This window comes from Ipomoea triloba, chromosome 1 (genome assembly GCF_003576645.1).
Source record: "Ipomoea triloba cultivar NCNSP0323 chromosome 1, ASM357664v1".
NCBI lineage: Eukaryota > Viridiplantae > Streptophyta > Magnoliopsida > Solanales > Convolvulaceae > Ipomoea > Ipomoea triloba.
The window spans coordinates 4228684-4253990 of record NC_044916.1 but is presented as its reverse complement, the minus strand read 5'-3'; the positions used below and the strand labels follow the sequence as shown (position 1 = coordinate 4253990).

Below are 25307 nucleotides of genomic sequence, written 5' to 3'. Positions count from 1 at the left end.
CTTGTATCCAGAGAAAGTAAATTATAATTATTTAAGTTGTAAACATATATTATTTTATATAATGTAAATTCGATACACAAATAATATAATTTTAGTATATTAAAAATTACTTTTTTTTTTCAAAAAAAAAATTACTTTTTTTTATGGGCCACATACCATAATCCACATAATAATTTGCCCATGCCCTCCCCCTCCCCAATTGGTATTTCAATTCCTTGATTTTTATGAAGAAAAAAAGATAAGTGGCCTTGAGATAGAGTTACCTATTTTTTAAACCTAAAATTGATGTTTGACCTCTCATTCTCGATCATAGCGTGATGAACCATTTTCTATGATGTTTTTTGGATGTAAATTTTTTTAAAAAAAATTAAAAACATTCTACTATGTTTAATTAGTTTGTGAACTTTTATTTTTATGAATTTCTTTTTGGATGTGAGCTTATGAAATTTAATATTTGACGAAATATTTGCATAAAAATTAATTACAATTTATCCAATTCAAGAGGTATTGTAGATTAGTGGTATTTAAATATGTTATTGTGAGCATTTTGAACTTTTTTTTTTTGAAAACAACATTTTGAACTTTATATTTTCTATTCCAATTCCCGTGTATACCAAACATTATTGAAATTGAAATTCCAAGTAATTATATTACTACAAATCAAACATTGAAATTAAAATTCCACTTTATTCCCACATTATTAATCTCTTTGCTATCGTTTTCCTTTATAGTTCTCCCCATCCAACCAAACCCCCTTTAATTGTTTGAAAGAAATTTTAAAAAATAAAAAATTAGTTTTAAGCAAAAACATTGGCTATGGGGAATTTAAAAAAAAAATAAAATTTGAACTCCTCAATAAAAAAATTTATCCGTTGAGCCGTTGAGGGAACCCACTTTCCGGCTGCTTTCTTATTTTTTTTGAAAACCAAGCTGCCTTCTTATAATCTCCGCCAGCATTAAAAGATCATTTACCCTACGCTAGACTTGACACTCTCTCGTTGGCCTTTGGCGATTCCCGGTGGCGGACGCCGACCTACTTGGTGGCCCGTCCGGCCAGTATTTCTCCGGCGACTAGGTTATCAGGCGCATAAACCCTAGACGGCGAGGAATCGTCTCCCTGTTCGCGATCGACGGCCCCCTGGACCTGAAACACTCGTCTCCTTGCAATTAACCTTCTATCAGGTTTTATCCAACTTTTTCCTATCTTTTCTTTTATTTCTCTTCCGAATATGTTCTTTCGGGGCAATCTCTGAGGTGCGACGACAGTATCCCTCGGTTTCTCTAGTGAATGTTATGTTAATTTTATTTTAGGAATTGTAGTTGCTTTTATGCAAAGGTAATCAAGGTTTGTGGAGTCATGGAGTTTTGTTGTCTAGATGTCTGTGTATCTTCAAGTGGATAAAGTATATGGGGGTTTTGATGCGTGATCCATGTCAATATGTTTTAGGTAACAAGGAAATTTGATAACTTGGGATATACCCCCTCCTTTGGATGTTAAAAAAAAAAACAAGGAAATTTGATGGATTTTTGGATTTGAGATAATCTATAAACAAAGAAGTAAGAGGAAAAATTAGAATATTTAAATATTCAGGGCTTGTTTGCCAAGAAGTCAAGAACTATGGAAGACCATCTGATAGTCTCAACTGTCAAATAAAATTCCATGGATTCATTGATGGTTCTGTAAACATCCCTTGCTTGATATGCTTTCTTGGTCTTTTAACCTTCGCTTCATTGTATGGATTCCACTGGTCTTGTTATCCTCTTTTACCCACATAACATAGAGTAAATATTGATTATCATGTGGATTGTGGTGATATTTTGTTATCTGCCTTGCATTGGAACTCTGATTATTTACTATGTTTGCATTATATGGAGTTAATCACTCATGCAGTGTATACTTGAGTGGTACGTACACAACATTGTCATGGTCATAATTTATTTTAAGATCCATTTACTCCTATGCATATTGAGCATTATTTGTTATTGTTTAGGTCTCAGAGAAGCAAGGATTGCCCTATTTGTTCAAGGCAAGTTTTCTTGGAAGATGCTGCCAGGTACTCAAACACTTTGCGGCCAAACAGACCACTCATCACTGTGCTTAAAACATATATACTATCATTTTCTTGATTAGGAATTGGTTGTCAATAGTTATTTATTTATTTTTAATATTATATTATAATCTAAAGTTATGTTAAAATGCTTTTTTATATCCAGCCAAGAACTGCTGGCTGCAGTGGAGAATGAAAGGAATGCAAGGTCAAGGTGCAGTGTGTAATTTGCCCCTGAAATTCATGAAAGCAACAATCTGGATGAGGTGGTAAGATTTGGGCAAATAAACTGCACCTTGTGTGACGACAATATCCCTCGGTTTCTTGCTGTCGGTGACTTCACGGCAACCTCCCAGGCTGGGATAGAGTCTGCTACGTGACAGGTTGTCTGCCCCAAATCTTTTAATTAGTCAACCTTTGTGTTTTCTTTTGAATTTCTATTTTTTGTTTCTTTTGGATTAGTCTCTATGGCTTTGATTAATTTACTCTTAGCTGCAGGCCTAATCCAAATCCTTAGTGAAGATGACATCCTTAGTGAGGACATTGCCAGTATTGTGACCATTCCCAGTCCTATCATTCCTGCCTCCCAAGCCACGTCTTTTGATTCTCGATCATTATACAGAGTAGTCCTTATAGTAAAAAAGTTTCTTTTTGTGTGTTACATGATTTGGGTGAGAGTCTAAGCTACTTTCTCTTTGGAGACGAGTAAGCCTTTTTAATTCATATGGCTTTGACTTCACATAGTACACACATATGTCTAAGCTACTTCCTCTTTGGAGACGAGTAAGCCTTTTTAATTCATATGGCTTTGACTTCACATAGTACACGCATATGTTGTAGGTGGTATTTCATGTAGCTGCTGTTGGGAGATATTTAATTTTCTTTAAAATCAATTCCTTCATCATCTGCTTCCTTAACTACTTTTAATTCACTTTTCTGTGATGGTTGCTTAACACCTGGATTGATGGATTGTAGTTTGAATATTATATTATTGATGGGTTGTTATGAATATGTATTAGTTAATTAGGACATATTATTATCGATTGATGGATTGTTATGAATGGTTATTAGTTAATTATGATATATTATTATTGATTGATGTATTGAATTGGTTGTTGTGGATGATTAAATTAGATCATGCTGAATATTGTTTGCTCCTAGAAGCCTATTTTTATTTTTAAATTTTTTTAATACTAAGGCATCTGTTCTTACACAACAAAGAACAAATGCCTATAGTATAAAATATTAAAAAAATTAAGAATAGGAGTCTGTTTCTGAGATAAACAGAGTCAATTCAACTATTCGACTCTTGTTCATAGGCACCTGTTGTAAAACAAATGTCTTGTTCATTCTTTTCTGTTTCCCAAAAAGCCCTGCTAATATTTACTGATGCTCTACTGCCTGCTTTGGTGCTATAATAATATCAAGAACTCTCATTCTTGCCTTTGGCTAGATAATTTCTCTAGTCAGCACAATTAGTAAATCGATTCTGGCATGTTTTTTGTTCCACTTATATGCATATCAACCCTATTTGACCGATTATTCTCCAAGTTGTTTGTTTATAGTATGGATTGAGCATCAGTGCAAGGCTTTCACCATTAGTTTTCCAGCTTCTCATTGCTGTTTTCCCTATATCCCACCCAAATTATTAAGGTAGTATATTGATAAATTTGCATGTGTGGCCGTGCCTAACATATTATTTGTCCTAGTTGAAGAAAAAGTAAGATGCATATCGCATTGCATATATCATATAATCTTTCTCCATTTAGTGATTTTCAAGTGTTCTTTTATATGTTTGAAGATGCACTAATACATGAGGTGAGAAAAAATTTTACTTTAGATAACAAATCTACAATTAAGATAAAAAAAAAAGAGTTCTATAGTTTTTCCATATTGTTTATTTATCTTACATTCATTATAATTTGTGTAAGAATGGAGTGAGTGAATCGCAGTTCAACCAAGTGTTGAATATTGAGTTGGAACTGATTATTGAGGTTTGTCCTTGTAACTTGTTATAACATACATTGTTTCTTGATCCTTTTCATTAACTGGTTAACATCAAACATATGATATTGTTTGCAGGCTTGTAAATTTCTTGATGATATTCTTAGCTTTTTTTTTTGTGTGTATGTGTGTGTGTGTGTGCTGGTTTCTCTTTTATTGTTCATCCCTGTATTTATTGATGCTCTTTTGCCTACCTGGGGTGCTAAGCTAATATCAGTAACTATTTCTCTAGTTTCTCTAGTCTGTCTGCACAACGTTGAGTAAATCTACTATTATTTATGTGCCACTTATATACATATTTCACCCTTGTTTGGCAGGTTGTTCCCCCGGTCTATTTCTTAATGGTATGGGTTGAGCATCGGTGTAAGATTTTCGCCAATATTTAGCTTGCTCGTCATTGTTGTTGGATTGAGCATCGGTGTAAGATTTTCGGCAATATTTAGCTTGCTCGTCATTGTTGTTTTTCCTATATTCTACCCAATTATTAAGGTCTTTTAATCTTTTTCTTCCTTCCTCTATGTGCTTGCATATAATATGCTAAGATTTTTTGGTATTCTTTCTATGCGTTTTTTATTTTAATGTGTGTTTTCAAAGTTTATTTTACCATATATGACTAAGATTTTTAAATTACTTTTTCAGGTGTTTTATTTGCATTTCTAGCATATTTGACGTGTTCTTTTTAGTTTTATAATTTTAGTTGCAATTTTTTTTTTTTTCATATTTGTAATTTTCTTGAGTTTCCGCCTCAGTTTTTACTCTCTTTCTTTGATTTCTTTAGAAGTATTCTTTTGAGCTTTAAGTCTTTTATTGACTTGGTTTACTTATTATTATTATTATTATTATTATTATTATTTTTAACTATTCATTATGTATTTTTTAGTTTTGATGTGTGTTTATTTTACTATTAGAACAGATATCTATCAAATTATTTTTTCCCCTCTAAACCATAACCTAAACCCTAAACCTTCCCTACCCTAACCCTATCCCTAACCCCTAAAACATAACCCTAAACCCTAAATCATAACCCTAAACCCTAAATCATAACCCTAACCCCTAAAACATAACTTAACCCTAAACCTAAAACATAAACTAAACCCTAAAACATAACTTAACCCTAAACCCTAAACCCTAACCCAAAACCCAAAACCCATCCAAATCCCAACCCCAAACCCCAAACCCCTAAACACTAACCCCTAAACCCTAACCCCTAATTTATAACCTTAAACCCTAAACCCTACCCCTAATTTATAACCTTAAACCCTAAACCCTAACCCTAAACCCTAAAACATAACCCCTAAACCACAACCCTAAACCCTAAACCCTAAACCCCAACCCTAAACCCTAAACCCTACCTAAACCATACCCAAACCTTAAACCCTAAACCCTAAAACATAAACCCTAAACCCTAAACCACAACCCTAAACCCTAAACCATACCTAAACCCTAAACCATACCTAAACCCTAAACCCTAAACCCTAAACCCACCCTAAACCATACACCATAAACCCTAAACCCTAAACCATACACCATAAACCCTAAACCCTAAACCATACACCATAAACCCTAACCTAAACCCTAAACCCTAAACCATAACCCCTAAACCATAAACCATAAACCCCTAACCCTAACCCCATAAACCCTAACCCTAAACCTTCCCCTAAACCATAAACCATAACCCCTAACCCTAACCCCATAAACCCTAACCCTAAACCATAACCCCTAAACCATAAACCATAACCCCCTAACCCTAACCCCATAAACCCTAACCTGTAAAACATAACCTAAACCCTAAACCGTAACCCCTAATTTATAACCCTAAACCATAACCCCTAATTTATAACCCTAAACCCTAACCCTAAACCCTAACCTTAAGCCCTTTGTTTATTTAATAAAAGTATTCCTTTGTTTTAAAAAAAAACCCTAACCCCTAAACCATAACCTAAATCTTAACGCCTAACCTTAAACCCTAAAACATAACCTAAACCCTAACCCCTAAAACATAACCTAAACCCTAAATCCTAAACCATAACGCTAAACCCTAACCCCTGCTGCTAAAAAAACGGAACATGAAATGAGGAAAAAGAGAAAAGTGAAAAAGAGAAATGATTTGAACGGAAAAAGAAGAAAAAGATGAAGGAAGAAAAATGTATAATGAAAAAAAAGAAGAAGAATGGAATAGGAAAGGAATGAAGTGTTTGGTTTGTTTGTAGGCGATGATGGCCTGGGTCACTAGGTCTAGCCTCGACAACGCAGGTGCTAGCGGTACAAGATGCACCCTGGTCCGGGCTGAAAGGTGGCCGGGCAGGATTTTTCAAATCCGTTGACCTGGTCAGGCTTGCTGCTGGCCTATAGTGGCTGAACCCCTTTGGGTTCCGGTGGGGGGTTCGATTATTGGGGGATGCTGTTGTTCGTGTCTCTGTGCAGCCTTTCTTTCTTTTCTTTCTTTTATTTCTTTTCTTTCTATTGCTTTCTTCCTTTTTCTTTTCTTTTCAATAAATATTGGGAGTGTGCGTTCCTTGTTCTGCATGCTTCTTACTTGTTCATACCTAGTTTCTGAGGCATATATGACCTGTTGGTTCTTTTTGGTTTCTCCCTTGTGGGTTTCTTTTGAAACAGGTCATGCCTTAACGTAGGTGCTTGTGGTAAAAAGTTGCACCCTGACCCGGGCTGAACGGTGGCCGGGTAGGAATTTTTCAAATCCGTTGGCGGTTTGTCCAGGCTTGCTGTTGGCCCATAGTAGCTAATCCCGTTGGGGTGCTGGTTTGAACTGCTTTCTGGATGTTACCGTTTGCTCGCCTGCGTGCCGTTATATTGTAGGCCTGTGTGCCATTTCTGTTATGATATTGATGTTAGACTTTTATTTTGTTGGTCATGTTTAGTGGCCTGCAGCGTGACGCCTTGAATCCGCAAAGTGGCCTGTAGGTCATGATGGAGGTCACGCCGACATGACCTCCATCGTGACCACACAGGCCACTTTCAGATGGTGCTGGTCACGCTGCGGGTCACGACGTGACCTGCAGCGTGACACACACCATCTGAAAGATAACCATGGTATCACACTGCAGGTCACACCGTGACCTCCAGCGTGACACCCACCCGGGGGTGTTTTCTAGCTTCTCCTTTGCTCCAATTCTCCGTTGAACTTGCTATGGTTTTGACCCTTCATTCTTGACCCATTTTTGCCTTGAATTCATCCCAATTCGTCTTCATTTTACGCTTCCTTATGCCTAGGTCCCGGTTCCGAATGATTGAGCTGTAAATACTTGAAATACCCTTCTGTCTTGCACAAACACATAATATTCACTTAGAAATTAGTACAATTAAAGCATATTTATATGTTAATTAACGGCTTCTCAACTGAACATGAGTAGCTATTAGGAGTGGTGCAAAAGGCTTGGAGTGAGAGGGTAGAGGGTAATGCAATGTATGTATTTATGACAAAGTTGAAGAGAGTAAAATTTGTGTTAATTGAGTGGAACTGGGAACTTTTGGGGATATTTTTGAAAAAATGAAAGAGTGAGGGGTGAGGGAGTTGGAGGAAAAGGTGCAGACAGATCCATCTGATTCAAATCTGCTGGAATATAAGATGGCTTAGGCCAGAATGCAAAGATAGATTGTGATTCAAAGTATTTCCACGGGTTGGTGAGGGAGAAGAAGGGAGCAGTTTATACACAAAATAAAAAATGATGAGGGAGTATGGGTGGAGGAACAAGAACCAATATCTTCCTTAGGAGGTTAGTTTTGATAACACTGTTTTCAATTGTTTGCAGGGAATGGTGACTGAAGAGGACAATAAAAAGCTTATGAAGGAACCCACCTTGGAGGAAATCAAAGAAGCTGTTTTTAGCATGAACCCCAATAGTGCAGCAGGACCTGATGGGTTTTGTGGGGGTTTCTACCAATCCTGTTGGGAGGTAACCAAAGAGGACTTTTGTAGTATAATGAAAAGTTTCTTTGCTGGTAAGGCCTTAACTAAGGCCATTACTAGCACCTCAATAACATTGTGGTGATCCTCTAAGAGCTTTGAGTTCAATACAGAAATTGTAAATATAGAGGAGGTAGGCCTGCAATCTCAAGGGTAATTTTTAGAGTGGCAAGAAGAATTTCTGAGGCTGTTCAAAAGAAGTGGCTAGGCTGGGATGCTTTCCCTCCAAATTGGGTTTTTATAATGAAAAGGGTTGAAAGCTTTAGGTGCACCAGAATTGTAAAAAGAAGTGCTTGGAATAGGTCTGACAAAGGATGGATGAAGATAAATTGGACAGCAAATGTTGAAAAAACAGATTGTGGTTTCTTTATTAGGAATAGTAGGGGACACTTCTATCTTGCTGGTGTTTACAGTTTGCAGCCTAGCATTGAGTGGACAAATTTGATGAATCAGATGGTGCAAGACTGTGTAAACTGGTGTGAGAGGAAATGTATATACCAGGTTGTTTTGGAAACTGATTTGAGAAGAAAATGGGAAAGGGGGACCCCTATGGGAAGGGTTAAACTGAAAGTGGAATACTGCAGTAAGGAGGTCAATTGTATGGCTAGATGCATTTTGAGGGGCTGCAGTGGTCAAAATGTGGTTTTCAGGAGGCTGGAAGGTCTCCTTGGTGCTGTGCTTTTCATGTTTTCAAGTGGGAGGGACTGCCCCACTTTGGTTTTATCCCAGGGAATGATTATGTATAATGTTATCATCCTGGCCATGCTAATGATGGTTGGGTGCCTTGTGAGCTGGTGCTGGTCTGGAATGTGTGTGAGGAGTGGTGTGAGTTTTGGGCTATTCAGAGAGGAGAGCTTTGAGGTAAAAGATGAGTGCTTTGTGTGGGATCCTGGAGGTCTGCCCTTGCAGATTAAGGGGGTCTGCTGTGTGCTAATGAATCATCCAATCTGCAGAATGAAAAAAGAAAGGAGAAGAGTGAGTTTGATTGAAAAGAAAAAGAGAGATTGAAAAAGAGAGAGACTGAGAGAGGAAAATGAGTGTTTAAGAGGAAAAACAAGGAGTTTTGAAAGAATAGCGTGAGAAGAACTGACTTATTTTTTGCAGGTAGGAATGCTAAGGAAGGGCAGTAGCAGGAGGGGCTGGAAATCATCATTTTTGGAGAACACTGCATGAAGTGCAACTAAGGTTGGGCAGCAGCTTGAGCACATGGTTTGGGCTATTGCTCACTATTCTTTATTATTTTTCATATGATTTTGATATTTAGGATTGATGTTAGAATGGAGATCTGAATAGGAGGGGATGGGCCAAAGGTTGTTGGGGCTATTTAAGCTGGAATATCATTCTGGTTGTCCTCATTATATGTAGGAAGATATCCAACTTAGCTCATCTCTCTTGATCTGATTGCTTATGAATCTTGCATGTGCACACACTGATGTGGGAGTGTTCTTGGCTGTATAATGAAATGTGGTGAAGGTGGATGGAAATAAAGGAGAAAAATGGAGAAAGTGAATGATGTTGAAGTAAAGGGTGGGCTGAATTGAGAATGCCATTGCTTAGGGTTAGGGACTGCTAAGGTTGCTTGTGATAATATGCAGAGCTTTGTACACAAGTGATTGGTCCTTAGCTCTAAGGGTGGTAGTGTGGAGGGAGTCATTGCTTGAGGTATAGGCCATTAATGCCCTCTATGATAAATTGCAAAGCTCTGTACGTAAAAGGTTGGTCTGTGTCTCAAGGGTGAAGGAAGTGAGGGTCATTGCTTAAGGTTGTAGGCTGTTATGGTTGCTCTTGGTAAAATGCAGAGTTCTGTACAAGGGTAACTGGCCTATGACTTTAAAGGTGGTTGGGGATGGTTATTAAAAGAGATATATGATTGTTGAAGGAAAGGAGGAAATGAAACGGGCTTTGAGAGCATTGCTCCCACACTTTGGTGTGGGGCAGGATCCATTGTATTGATGATTGTTAGGTGAATGAGCTAGTGGATATCTTCTTGTATATGATTAGGAGGGCCATGAAGGATAGAGGATGCTTATATAGCACTTGATAGTTTAGATTACACCTTTGTATAGTGGAGTTAGTAATGGTCACTTTTGGGCCTTACTTGTATAAATGACATTTTGGATTGATATGAAATGAGAGGATAGTTTTAAAAAAAAAGTATTATAAATGACTCTTCGTGCTTCAGTAGGTTGAGAAAGTAACTATGAACAGATTCTACATTGTAATAGAGTCAGTAGTACTCAAATATTATAAATTATATAGTACATGCAATAAAATGTAATAGTTTTGATGAACCAAATTGTAATTTTTATTAGTCTCCTTATTTTATTTTTGAGTCTAGTGAATAATCTCTAAAGTCTAAGTCTAAGTCTATGTCATCCGAATTTGAGGAGAATTAGACTTATTCAGCATATTGTTATTTATTAATTATATGCTGTGAAAGTTATCAAAAGATGAAATGGAAGGATGGACAAGATAAGTGCAGCACAAGCCAAAGATCATTGGTTTGAAATCCAGGATCAACATTTTGGGTGAGGATGACTCAATTGGGAAAGAGGACGACCTAAGGGAAGACAAAACAAAGACAAAACAAAGGAAACGCTACTAAGGCAAGTTAATATGGAGCAATGGTCAGAGCACTTAGTGAGCAACAAAGACAAGTTAATATGGAGCAATGGTCAGAGCACTTAGTGAGCAACAAAGACAAAATAAAGGAAACGCTACTAAGGCTAGTTAATATGGAGCAATGGTCAGAGCACTTAGTGAACAACAAAGAGAGGTGTGCAAATTATTTTAAGCTCATCAGGATGACAAAACAAAGATAAGGTGTGCAAATTATTTTAAGCTCATCAGTCATCAGTGACAAAACAAAGATGAGGTGTGCAACAAAGAGGTAAGAGGTGTGCAAATTATTTTAAGCTCATCAGGATGACAAAACAAAGATGAGGTGTGCAACAAAGAGGTGTGCAAATTATTTTAAGCTCATCAGGATGACAAAACAAAGATGACCAGCAGGATGGCACTCTGTTTCCAGAATGCAAGGGAGCGAAAATACAAGGAAAAATTCAAATCTTGGAGATAAAATTCCTAGGTGGAAATTTAATTTTTGGTAACAAAAATTCAATCCAAAATTAATTTTTGGAGGCAAAATTCGAATTGATATGATGAATACCAACTTGGAGGTGTCGGTGAATTTTTCGGTGATATAATTCATGTTTAAGCAAGAATCACCGGAGGAAATATTTTGGAGAGATCAACTTGACATATCAGAAGAAGAAATTGCAAAGTCAAGTGTTCACACTTGAAAAGTCAAAATTGGTGGCTATCTTGATAAGGAAATTCAATTCAAGATCTGTTGAAGATAATTGGACGAATGAGCTACCTACAATTTGAGTAAAGACAAAGGCCAATTTTCAAATTCATCTGACAAATGCCATGAGGAGCTTCAAAACAAGTTGAAAATTTATTTCAAGATTCAAAATGGACGATCAGGATTGATAGATCCACACCGGGTAGATAGCTTTTTCAAGCTATAAATACCCATGCAGACTTGAAGACAAGTACCTCTCTCAACCTCTCTAAATCACTCATTTGGCTACGAATCTGAGATATCATTTCAAAGAGAAAAATTGAGTGAGTGCTAAAATTAAGCTATTATTTCGAAAAAGAGAGAAGAAAAATTGGAGAGTGCAAGTATTGAGCTGATTAGAAAAATTCAAGTCTGAGAGAGAAGAAGAAAAATACTTCTTTGTAAAACCCATATCTACTGAGTGTAGAGAAAGGGAGAGTAGCGAGTGAGGCTTGTGAAATCCTAGTTGAGTGTAGCTTTGTGAGACATACTCGGAGGAGTGTAGCTTTGTGCGAGACACTCGGAAGGAGCGTGGCTTTGTGCAAGACGCTCGGGAGCGTAGCTGGGTGCAAGACGCTCGGGAGTATAGCTTTGTATAACATACTCGGAAGGAGTGTAGCTTTGTGCGAGACGCTCGGGAGCATGGCTTTGTACGAGGTGCTCGGGATTGAGTGTAGCTTTGTGCGAGACACTCGGGAAATGTTGGATTGACATTGTTCACTATTGTATCTAGGTGATTGAAGATAGTGAAAACCTTCCTTGGAGTGAAAGGAAGAGAGTGGAGTAGGAGAATTACACCATCTCCGAACCACTATAAACCTCTCTGTCTCTTTACTTTACTTGCATCATATTTATTCTTGCATGCATATTTCGTACTAACCCATTTACTGATTCATTCATCTGGGTCTTGCATTTCATACGTGTGCATGCATAGCATTCCATTGCATATTTTATTATTAGTCTTCATATCACAAGTGCATGTACTGAGCATTTCAATTTCCTAGAGCTTATTTACTATTCATGCACTATTCACTCACTATTCCTTACTATTCACATTTACTTTTAGTAAAGAATTCCTCATGATTCATACAAACCCATTTACTATACACTCTTTATTTATCATCTGGGTTTGCTTTTGCATGCGATATATCTCTTCATATCTAATTGATTTATTTATAGCACTTTACGTACTATTATTACGCTGCGAACTCTTAGTTGTTTATTTGCTTTATGCTTACTACCTAGAGTTGAAATTGTCAAAGTGTTATAATTTTTGAAATTGTTGAAAAGTCTATTCACCCCACCTCTAGACTTTTCACATCCAATCGGGACCAACAAGTTCATCTATGATTTAAGAAAAGATTGAAACCTCATAACAAAGAAAACACATAGTGGCATAACAGTGCCAATTAATGAATCATAATATAAACTTTTTTACTGCATTCAGCAGTAAAATCTGAAAATGAGGGGAGTGGGCACTGACCAAGACTACTGGTCGAGACTATCTTTGAGCAGAAAGCACATACACATACACTTCATACACTAATTTGGCAAACTTTCATATTTAGGGATTTATGAAATTAAATCAATTAAACCTGATGAGCTGTTGTTTCACGACTGACGGCGGTCGACGGACCTACGACTGCATCTGCGGAGGCGTGTAGTAGCAGCTCGACTGAAGTTTGCGGCTGAGTGATCAATAGAAATAAAAATCCACCAATTTGTATGAATGTAAGATACATAGATCAACTCAAATTCAATAAAAATAAGAATTCCAAAAGACTTACCGCGTCTACGTGAGGCCGTGAGTCACTGAGGGTAGTGAGGGTTGAGGTCGTGAGCGGTTAGTCTCAGGGCACTGACGATGTGAGATTTGAGATGAGCGGCGAGAGAATAGGCGGAATCGTAGGGAAGAGCCGACCACCGGAAAATCGCAGAGAAGAGGAAGTCGGAGAAGGCGGAGAAAATGGGCGTGTGGTGAAGAAGGTGGGGAACTAGAGCACCGATTTAATTATTATTATTATTATTATTTACTGATTTATTAACGGTAGAGTAATAGAGTTTTAATTATTTAGTGGCAGTTATTATGAACCGCCACATGTAATTGTTACTAACCATTAATTATTTAAGTATCCATATTAAATTAGCGACGGTTTCTAAAATCGCCTCAAAATAGTTATTTAGAGGCGGTTACTACTAATTATATGTCGCTAAATAGAGAGTTTGTTGTAGTGAACCCAAATGCCAAAAACATTGAATTCTGTAGGGAGAATACTAGTACCAAAACTATTCCTTCAAACAAGACTTGGGAATTTTGCCTTAGTAAGGAGGATAGGACAGTCGATCAGGTGTAGCTATTGAAGTCCACTACGACGAGTTTACTTGGGTCGAGGGAGCTAGAGGGATTGCTTAGTTTGATGGTTTCTTCAAAGCTACATGGCCAGAATTCTGACTCAGATTGTGAGCCGAGTTTTGGATTGTTTGAGGGAGATGACTTTGAGGAAGACACTTATATTGAGCATGATGGTCGGTTTGAGCGTGCTAGCGGGCACAAAGGAGGTTGGGCTGGTGGTAGGCGCGAGAGGGCGCGTGACCACTATGAGTTTAGATACATATTTTGATTGTTGATTAGCGGGTTTGTCCCCGTTTATACTTGAGATATGGTTTGGTCCAGTTTTTTGTCTAGTATTTATTTTGGTGATTCAATGAAGTTTTTTTTTTTTTTTTTTTGGTAAATAAAACCCCTAAATCCTAAACCCTAAAGTAGTAAATTGTAAACCATAAACTTATGGAAAATGATAAATGGACTTCAAGGGTGTAAAACTCCCACCATGTACCTTGATTTTATTGGAGGATGATGAAAATAAAGTAATAAAAACTGTGATCCACATTTTTCTGAATGAATCAAAAGATGACATGTAAGTAGGGAGTGGAAAGTGGAGTAGAATATATATGGGAGTATGTGTATATTACTCAAAACTTATTGAGGGTTTTGAAATATCTAGTTTGACTCATCTATTGAGTATAAATTTTGAAATACAACCTGGAAACACTTTACATTCTGGACTCCAATCCAATAATACTACGTATATAATATTTAAATTATGCACTTACAATTAACATATTATGTATATTCAGTTAATAGATTATGTACATAAAAAAAAAACTAAATATGCATAATATGTATGTTAATTGTAATATGGACATAATTTATTGACTGAATGTGCATAATATGGTAACGGTAGACTCACACAACATTAATTATAATAGATATATAATTTACTAACTCTAAGTACACAATCTATCTATTAATTATAATAACTACATAATTTATTAACTAAACTTATATAATATATTAACTACAGATACATAATCCGAAAGCATAACAATTGCAATTCCTCTTCAACAAACACAAAATGTAGAATGTGTCTATTTAAGCCCAAGTGGTATACACAGCCCAACACAAACCCAATATGTACATGTCAATGGTCTGATACTTCACCACTGAGAGGTTTTAGAAGGCAAGTTTCATTAATGGGGGGTGTCATATATTGACCTTCCAGTATCATACTGGCCATCTGTTGGTATGCTGCTTCTGTCAAGTGCACCCCATCCCAGCTTACATATGATGATGGCTTATCACATACAATTGGTGGTGAACGCCCACAGGTTATGTCCACTCTAGAATTGTATGGACCTCCAGTGCCACAACATGCATATAGAGACTGCTCCAATCCTGTCAAATCTCATGAAATTAATCTTTAAATGCATTTTGGAGCATATTAATTATACTTGTTTCCTTACTATATTATGTTTGCTTAGTATTGTTATATTTTTTGTACTATTGACTCTGTTACAATGTAATATATGTACTGTTCATATATACTTTCTCAACCTACTGAAGCACAAAGAGTCAATACCCTCACACTGAAATTTAAACCTGAGGCCTCTCATTTGAGAAGCCACAACTATGCTGCTCGACCTTTCTATTATTAGACAAAAGTATATGTTTATGTTAGTCCCTCAATCATGCAACTCTAGCAGTTTTAGCTCCTACCTTACTGTAGTTGCAAAATATATCTCTATCTTTACAAAAAAAAAAAAAAAAAAAAAAAGTTATTAGAAGTTACTTTCTGTCGTTGTTAATTTTGATTTATTTGACCATTATTAGTTATTTAACTTAGTTAAACCGTCAATATAATTGTTTGATTAATTAGCTTTTTTTAATAGCTTACTTTTTCGAAACCATAAAATTCAAAAAGTTGCTCAAACAAGCTTTTTTGATCAGTTTTTTTAGAAAGTCATTTTGCATGTAATCAGCTATCAACTAACAATTAATTTACCAAACATCTTTGGACAATCAGCTAATGTCATCAACTAGTCAAACACACTAACCAATAAGCTAACAGCTATTTACCAAACACTCTCACGGACTAAAATGGCTAGTATTGCTCTCCATTGTGCATACTAGTTATACACACGCGCAATACATGATTAAAAAACCCTAATAATGAACAAAAGAAGGGGGTGGGGGAGGAGGTTGAAAATAATACCGTGTTTGCTTGGAGAACCATATAATTCCATTGCAGCATGGTAGTAATCAGCATACATTATGGTGGTATTAGGATGAAGCTCCTTGAGACGATGAAGCTCTTTCTCAAGTTGTGTATTATGGTACTCAGCAAACTCATTTAACCACTTAATACAACCGGTTTTATCGTCATAATCATTATTTGTACTCGAATTCATAAAGAAAGATAGATACGAAGGTGAACATCCAAACGGTAAAACTCCCGGAACTACAAATGTTTCACCCCCAAGTTCTATCAATTCCTGTATTTACAAAAACAAAAAGAAAGATGAAAGACCATTTAGAGACACATAAATGCATGACATAATTTTCAATACATATCGAGATTTGAAAAAAAAAAAAAAAAAAAAAAAAAAAAGAAAAAAAAAGTAGTAATCTTACAAAACTAAAAAGTATATATATTTTGTAACTTTTAATAGTAAAGGAACAAAATGAATAATCATCAATCATTGAAAACTAAATTTACTTTCTTTTTCCCCATAAATTTGAATTTATATGTATTGTGAGCATGGTTATAAATTAAATGAAGCTTGGAACTTACATTAATGGCTGCACCAATGGTTGCAATAACGTTGGGGACAAAAGATTGAATCTCTTCTATGGAATGGCCTTCTAGGAATGGATCATTATAGTCATTTCCTCCAATTTCTCCCATTAGAATTAGAGAGCTTTGCAGGTATTTCTTACATTCTGTTTATCATCATTTGTACATTACTATTTTGTCACCAAGCAATAAATTAAGCTAATATTTAAAAAAAAAATATGAATGCATGATATAGAACATTCTTCAATGTCCTTTGTGAAATTATTAAAAAAAAAAAGTAAATAAAAAAGAATGATTTTTGTCACATAGTTCCTAATTTTCCAAAATCAATTATTCAAAATATTTCCATTTTTTTTTTAGAAAGAAGACAGGTAATCGAGTAAAAAAAAAAAAAAAAATTCCAATATAAATTTTGAAATTAATTCTCTCGAACCTTAATTAATTAATCATTCAATTGTCCTATAGTAATATTGTGTATGAGAATATGCCTACCCATATATATAATGGTAGTGCAGTGGCCTAGCTCTACCGTGTCCTAAGAGAGATGTTACATAAAGAGTTCAATTCTGACTTTGTATACTAACATTTGTTGTGTATTTATCATATGTATTATAATTTATAAGTATTTAGGGTGTGTTTGATTCGTACATGAGAACCAGAATCACAATAGGAATCAAATACTTGGTAATGGTATGAGTTTTGGTGAAAGTATTTTGCATGCTTGGTAGTAGGGTGGAATTGGAATGATTACCAATATTGATGTTTGGTTATGTATGACCATATAATAGGAATAAAGGTTTTAAAAGTACAACAAATATAAAAAAAATCAAAACAATTGATCTTAATATAATGACATCCAAAGTACCAAAATTAACAAAAAAAAAAAAATTTAAAACAAAAATCTAAAACCACTAATCCAAACATAAAAATCATATTACCAATAAGGTGGAATGATACCTTTTTAATTAGGGAATGGGATTTTAATTAATGGGGTAATCAAATCTCATAGTTGTGTTTTAAAAAGTTGTCAACAAAACACTAAGTATATATAATTTTGATTTCCATTCCTAATATATAAACCCATGAACCAAATACAACCTTAGTTTTCATTAAAATTATTTGTTAATCTCAAGTAATTAAGTTAAAGTCTAGAAGGGGCCAAACGCCTTGTAGTTTGATGGCGTTACTGTTGCTTTGCACCTTCCAACTCTTTAACAGATGGTTAGACCTTTCAATATGGGCTGACACGGCAAGGCATGCCTATGAGGCCCATTCGGTCCCTAGACCTCTTAGAATAAAAATATACTTATTACCAATCAAGCTATCCTAACATTCAATAACAATTATACATAATAATATATTTAATATTACTATTAAGACATTACCACAATGGTCCAACAAGAGAGAGAGAGAGCGACAAGGGCTTAACGTGCGGCCGGTGCGGATGCACAATTAGGTATGCAAAAACTCACAAATAGTGTTAAAAAATGCATCACAAAAATGCACTACACACAAAAAAAAAATGCACCATACCTCCACCACACCTAATGGTGCATTTTTGAACATTGTGGGTGCCTTTATGCGTACCTAATGGTGCGTTTTATTGGTGCATTTCCTAACACTATTGGTGCTTTTTTGCATACCAAATGGTGCATCCGCATTGGCCACACGTTAAGTCCTAGCCACTTTTTGAGCTATACATATTTATGCCCAATTGGGTTTATTCATAAACGATCGGGACCGACCGCACCAGTTGCTCACCAAGCAGTATTACACAATTGCTGAGACTACCCGATTTCCCTGCTAGGGCGACCGAAATATTTACCTTTAAGATTGGGAAGCAGAGTATCTCTCTACCCATTTAACCGAGCACAAAGCCCCAGGCACATTGTCCCATCACGTCACATCTACATTTTTCTCTTTTGGTCAAACATTTAGCAACATGTCTCTAACCGGCCAACCTACATCCGCTGCAAGGAGAATATGCTGGTTCTTTAGCATGTGTCTCCTAGCTCGCCTATATAAGATACATTTATTGTTAATTATGGGGACTTTTCCCACACTTCTTTACTTTGAGACACCTGACCTCACTTCCACACTTTCCGGTTAAAAGCAATATATATACTTTGGCTTCAAGATACGAAAATTACACACACACACACACACACACACACACATATATATGTATATTGGCTAGGCCCGCAGGGTGAGCTGCTAAAACAAAAAACCCATCCCTACGGCCCTACCCATATAGGGGCAGGATGGGCTAGCCCGACAACTCTACAAATGGTTAAGAGTTTGAAATGGGAAGGATGGGCACATGAAATCTAGATTATTAATTCAATGAAGCTTAGAATGTTGGATGTTTTCTTGGAAGCTAATTTCTCTCTCTTAGTATTCTCATTGATGGCTTTTATAAATCCAGGTGGTCTGAATTAACAAACCCGATTTTGTGAAAGGATTAGACAAGGTAAGAACTCGACAAGAAATGCTATAATAATAAGAAAATATGGATAATCACGGAGATAATGTTGTATTAAATCCAATATAGTGTTATTACAAGGAGAAACTTATGTAATAACAAGACAAGGGACCAGTTGTCTCTTCATTGGACATAGGTGAGTGTTTTTATACTCTAAATCGGTCTTAACTACCTCAAAGAAGATGGTGAGGAGTTACAACTGCCTTGAACCACAACAAACGCCACATACTCAGACCAACGCAAAAACCCTTCACTCGGGCGAACACGGGCCTCGACCCAGTGCCAACATAGTCCAAGGGCCGACCCCAGCCTAAGGCTGACCTCGGCCAAGGTGGCCGACCTCGACTGGGGAGGTTTACCTTAGGCGACCCCATGGGGAGGTCCGCCTTGGCCGACCCCGCAGGGAGGTCCGCCTTGGCCAACCCCGCTAGGCGGGCTGCCTTGGCCGACCCCGTATTATCCCGCTCTTGGTCCATCTGTAGTTATTCGATCATCAGTCCCCCACTCTTTGAGCTGCGAGAAGTCATCAATGAAAGTGAGCACTCCTACTCCAACCTTGATTAACACGATTTTATCCTCTTCTACGCACCACTTGTTTTCTCCTTAGCTTCTGCATTATGCAAATATGCATACCTTACTAAGCACCGACACGGTCATGCCATTAAATTTCTCCGCCTTTGGGTGCTCCATATGGGCATTCCCTACCTTGCCACAATTGGGCTCCAAGAGCTTGAGCTTTCCACTTTGTTCTGGTCGACCTCAAAGGTTTTGGCTCCTAACCTTGTTCAGGCTCAAGAACTTGAGTTTTAAACTTTACTTTAACCGAGCTTGATAGCATGAGTTCCATTCCTCCGCTTGAGTTCCTCGAATTAAGCTCTTCACTTTGAGCTCCTCAACTCAAGCTCCCTAGCTTGACCTCCTCACCTTGGGCTCCTCAACTTGAACTCCCCACCTTGAGCTCCTAGTGTTAACTTTTCACCCTGCGCTCCTCCCTTTGGGCTCCCCATCTTGACCTCCTCATCTTGAGCTCCTTGATGAGCTTTTGAGATTGCACAAATGTGCCTTAATGTTAGGATCTCAAATGTGAACCAGTCGTAACCTTCGAACTAATGAAGAATTGCACCTCAATTACTACGTAAATGCATCGCAACGGTTCCCAGGAATATCAAGAGGACCTTGTTGTACAATTGTGCCCTGTGCAGTGCATTTAATTATGTAGTAGTTGCGATATATTCCTTCAAGGTTTCAATAGTTCGCAAGTTTTGCACGTTATGGTCAGTTCGCATATATATATATATATATATATATATATATATATATATATATATATATATATATATATAGAGAGAGAGAGAGAGAGAGAGTCCAATTTAATGATTTTTTAAAAAATGCTTTTAAATTTTTATTTTATTTTCGTGTAGGTTCTTCGAACCTTGAAGACGTGTACGTTATTACTTATACTTATCACCCACATTATCATACTATAAAATTCAATGATGTTTTCATTTATATTAATGTATACTCTCCGAGAGCCAGAGATGTCTTTTTCACATCTATCTACCACTTTTTTGTGAACTATTTGGAATGAGTCACCCTCGTGCTGACCTGTACAAACTGACAGGTCACCTGATTTATCCAAATAAGGTTGAAAAATATTTTATGTAGTCACATTATCTACTTTCAACTTTTACTTACACTTAAAAGTTTAATGTAGACACATTTACAGGGGCTCATAATCCTCATACGAAGAAAGAAAAATATTATATGTACTCTCACTCTCTACTCCATCTTTTACTCCAATGCTTAAAATTTTGATGTAGACACCTTTACATGCATGGGTTCACATGAAGAAAATAACCTATCAGAGCGTGTCTCATAAGGGAGTAAGATTTGAGAGTACATGTAGTAGAACTCATGAAGAAAATAATCTATCGGTACCCGTCACATCAGAAAGTAAATTTGATGGAGTAAGATTGAAAGTACATGTAGTAGAATAGAACTCAAATAAGATCAATGCCTTATTTGCAAACAATAATTTGGACAATCCAACTAAATTGGTGAACATAGTTTGATTTTCAGTGAGAGTGACCTCTTGACATTTTTTATTTGAGCCGGTTAATTAGCTATAAGTAACCTAAGGTAGTTTAAATTACTTCCTTATAATCCTTTGTTGGGTAGTGTCACAAGACGAGATTTATCTCAAATAGTGATTGCGGGCTTTCTTTGTCAAAAAAAAAATATCAATAATTTGGACCAAAATATTCAATTTAATTTGAACAATCAAGCAAAAACAAGAAATAAAATCTTATATAAACGCTCGACTACTACTAAACTCTTTCTCTCTAGTTATAATTTTTAGAGTCGGAGCCACAAACAATTTCAACCAAAGTTCTTCAAAACAACATTTTCATTTTAGAGAGGTTGGAATGATGGACCCCTTCAAGCACCCTATAGACCAATCAATTTTTAACTTATTTATTATTTTAGAATTTTAATAGGTGTTTTTCTGTTTTCAAATATTACGATACTTTTGAATAAAGTAATGAATGTTTAATTTAAACAACAAGCCAACACCCTGACTGAAGATCGAACATGTGACCTCTCACTTGGGAAAACCACAGCTATGCCACTTAACCACAAGATTTTGAGGTTTATGTTTTAATAGGTGTTTTTATGTTTTCAAATATTTTCTACTAAATCACTAGCTAACCTCAGTGCAGCCTCTAATTGATACTTTTGAATAAAGTAATGAATGTTTAATTTAAAGTGAAGGAACATTATTCTTGATACACTACATGAATTATGAATACATAAAGAAAAGAAACGCGACTTACCTGAAGTGGGGCCGCAAAAAGATGGCAACATTTCCTTAAACCAACGTAGTTCATCTCCAAGAGAAACATTGGTGACTCCACTGAAGATTCCTCTCTCGTGATAAAATGAGAAATCCACCGCCGTAGCTCCGGCGACGGCGAAGTTCACCCCTTGCAAAAAATTCCTTTCCCCCATGCCTTTGCCGGAGAAATATGGTTGCACCAATGGAAGCCCCAAACTCAATGCTGCATTATGCCCATTTCATAATAATTCAATTTATAAAATTACTGGCATGGGAATAATCTTTCATTCCAAAGTCATTTAGGACTCAATTATACTTTTTGTCGGTTTAGGGGACTTTAATGAAACTTTTTTATTTAGGGGCCCAATTGCACTATCCACTATACTTAGGGGCTAATTTGACTTTTTTTTTTCAAACTATAAAAAACATCTTTGTTCCTTAAAACTCAAATGGAAGACTTCTTTCGAACACAAGGAATATTTCAGTCTGAAATAATACATAAGAAACTTTCAGCGGTCTATAACGAGTCAATGAAAAAATTGGTTAAGAGGGAATTATCAATACGATTTATCTCAGATTATCTGGTCTAGCTTAATGTCGCAAAAACAAAAATGACGAAATAGGGTGAATCGATATTGTAGGTCTCAAAAAAAAGATTTAAAAAAATGGAATTCATGTGGAAAATACCAATTAAGTCATTACAAGAAAAAAAAGGGTCCTAACTCATTATCAAATCAAAAAGATAATTTTCAAAAATGCTATAGATATGATCTTTTATCATATAAATCCATTAATAATGAAAATAAAGGTGACTCGGTTTTTTATAGATCAATCCCTCAAGTAACTAAAAGGCAAGCGGTTTCTGATAATTACAACATGTCGCAAAACTCCTTGTTTGCGATAACAGGAAGTATCCCTATCAATATTTTTATAGGAAGAATAGAAAGGGTATATATTCCATATATAGAAAAAAATCTTAATAGAAAATATTTTAATTGGGAAAATATCTATTTTGATCTTAGAAAAAAAGTGGCTATTGAATCCTGGGTCGCGGTAAATCCCAGCAGTAATCAAAAGACTCGAATTGGGACTAATAATTTTCAATTAATTGATCCAATTGATAAAGAAGAAGAGGAAGAGATCAATCCCAGCAGTAATCAAAAGACTCCAATTGGGACTAATAAGGATGAAATATTTTATGCAATTGATAAAGAAGAAGAGGAAGAGATCAATCCCGAAGAAGAGATCAATCCCGAAGAAGAGATCAATCCCAGCAGTAATCAAAAGACTCCAATTGGGACTAATAACGATCAATTAATTGATCCAATTGATAAACAAGAAAAAGACCCTTTTTATAAAAAAGAAGGTCCTAACTCACTATCAAATCAAAAACATAATTTTCAAAAATGCTATAGATATGATTTTTTATCATATAAATCCATTAATAATGAAAATAAAGATGATTTGATTTTTTAAGTCATTTTTCGAATTTTTAAACATAACATTAATTTCACTGTTGTCCTCCTCAAATATATTAGTTTTTGGTGAAATGATTAAATAACGATGGGATAAGGTGAAAATATGGGCAAATGTTCAAAACAATCTCTTTCGTATGCTAGACAGACCAAACCCATCACAAAAGTACAATAACAAGGTTATTTGACTACAGGGCTAAAAGCGCCTTTTCACATAATATAATACATTCAATGATAGCTTTACCTATGAAGTCTATAATAAGACGGCCATCGGAGAAGCGACCGGTGGGGTGACGGAAGAAAGTTTCACCGTAGGGAGGCACCGAGGAGGGGACGCCGTCGCCGGATTCCGACATGTGGAAGAGGTTTCCGGTGTCGGCGAGCGAATCTCCGAAACTGATGATAGAGTTATAGCATCCTGAAACGTGAATAAGTACTCCCCTTGACAATAACAGAGCAAGAGATAAACAAATAATCCCATTTCTAAGGGGGAAAAAGCAGGAAGATGATGAGTAAGCCGCCATGGAAAAAGCTCTCGCAAAGAGAGAATCTTCTTCGGCCGCTGCTGATGGAGAAAGCAGATCAAGTTTTTGATCCAATATGAATAGGCCGGGGCGCTGGGCTAAATATATAAATGAAGTATAATTTTATTATTATTATTGAATAAGAGTTTAAGTATATATTACTGATGGAACTAACTTAAAATTGAATTAATTACACTAACAAATAAAAGTATAGATTTTCTCACATAACTCAACTCAATGGTTCAAGTTTTATCCTGAAAGTTTTACTCCAACAATAAGGTGAGGTTTGATTCTTACGGAAGACAGATTCAAAACTTAAAAATTTGATAAGAAGGATCTTGTGATTCAATGGGACCAAGTTACTCCTTCACGTGGGAGGTTATGGGCAAATTATACGGTGCACCACGGTGCACATAGCAATGTGCACCATGTACGTAAACGATGTCGTTTTGAGCATTGTAAACTAACCGTTCGTTTTTTTAGAAATCATGTTTCCCGTTTCGACCGATATCTGTATTTATGTTAATATTCTGTGTATTCTAGGCAATCATTCTGTGTATTCTAGGCAACCGTTCTGTGTATTAATGTTAGTAATACATGTTGTGATGTGTTTGTGCATTCGAATGTTTAGGAGTATGAATTCTGTGTATTTTGTGTCAATATTCTGTGTATTCATGTTATTAACACATGTTGTGATGTGTTTGTGCATTCGAATGTTAGGAGGATGAGTTATGTGTATTTTGTGTCAATATTCTGTGTATTCTGGGCAAACATTCTGTGTATTCTAGGCAAACGTTCTGTGTATTCTAGATAATGATTATGTGTATTATAGATAATGAATTCACTGGAGTCATTCGCGTACGCATCCACTAACATCTGTGTATTTTGTGTCAATATTCTGTGTTTTCTGGGCAAACATTCTGTGTATTATAGGCAAACGTTATGTGTATTCTAGATAATGATTATATGTATTATAGATAATGAATTCCCTAGAGTCATTCGCATCCGCGTCCACTAACATCGAAACGACGTCGTTTACGTACGTGGTGCACATTGCTATGTGCACCGTGGTATAGGGTATAACGATTGGAGGTTATGGGTTCGAGCATCAGTGGAGGTAATATTGACTCATTGTGTTTTCTATGTTGAAAAGATAGTTATAAACAGATACTTACATTATAATAGAATTGGAAGTAGTATTCCAAAAAAAAAAAAATGATAAGAGATGAGTGTATAGACAGGGTGGAGCTACTTGCCTTCTAAATAACCCAAAAAATTAATCAAAAATGAGTGTACAGACAAGGGTGGAGCTACTTGACTTTTATTTTATATATTTTGATTTCATTTAAAAAAAAAAGACAAAACAAAAAAAAAATTAGTATAAATATTAATTAATTCGAATAGGGCTTATATATTTAATAAATTATATTCCTTTGAATTAATTAATGATGATATCTTATTTGAATTTAGTTATACGTCGATACTTTTATATAAAGATTTGTTTTGAACATGGTGAGTAATAAATATCAGAG

The 25307-nt window shown here is 36.0% G+C and overlaps 2 protein-coding genes across 2 annotated transcripts; one reads left to right on the top strand and one right to left on the bottom strand.

Annotated features, from left to right (window-relative positions):
- Positions 1 to 918: 918 nt before the first annotated feature.
- LOC116033233 lies at positions 919 to 10131 on the top strand. The gene is made up of 6 exons (XM_031275991.1): positions 919 to 1182; positions 1992 to 2054; positions 2215 to 2431; positions 2547 to 4472; positions 6669 to 7966; positions 8091 to 10131. Exons 5-6 carry the CDS (start codon positions 7929 to 7931, stop codon positions 8983 to 8985), a joined length of 933 nt encoding a protein of 310 aa, XP_031131851.1. The 5' UTR covers positions 919 to 1182; positions 1992 to 2054; positions 2215 to 2431; positions 2547 to 4472; positions 6669 to 7928; the 3' UTR covers positions 8986 to 10131.
- A 4380-nt stretch (positions 10132 to 14511) lies between these two features.
- On the bottom strand, positions 14512 to 23857 carry LOC116013736 (GDSL esterase/lipase At1g28570-like). Its single transcript, XM_031253682.1, has 5 exons — positions 23496 to 23857; positions 21775 to 21999; positions 16456 to 16604; positions 15877 to 16156; positions 14512 to 15059 (listed from the first exon to the last, which is right to left on the bottom strand). Exons 1-5 carry the CDS (start codon positions 23773 to 23775, stop codon positions 14806 to 14808), a joined length of 1188 nt encoding a protein of 395 aa, XP_031109542.1. The 5' UTR covers positions 23776 to 23857; the 3' UTR covers positions 14512 to 14805.
- Between the last annotated feature and the right edge of the window lie 1450 nt (positions 23858 to 25307).

Coding starts and splice junctions, on each gene's coding strand:
- LOC116033233 (XM_031275991.1), top strand. CDS start 7,929: ATGGGTTTTGTGGGGGTTTCTACCAATCCTGTTGGGAG. Junction 7,967..8,090: donor TCTACCAATCCTGTTGGGAG/GTAACCAAAGAG, acceptor AGTTCAATACAG/AAATTGTAAATATAGAGGAG.
- LOC116013736 (XM_031253682.1), bottom strand. CDS start 23,775: ATGGCGGCTTACTCATCATCTTCCTGCTTTTTCCCCCTTAGAAATGGG. Junction 22,000..23,495: donor TCTTATTATAGACTTCATAG/GTAAAGCTATCA, acceptor GGCATAATGCAG/CATTGAGTTTGGGGCTTCCA. Junction 15,060..15,876: donor TGGTTCTCCAAGCAAACACG/GTATTATTTTCA, acceptor GAGATTTGACAG/GATTGGAGCAGTCTCTATAT.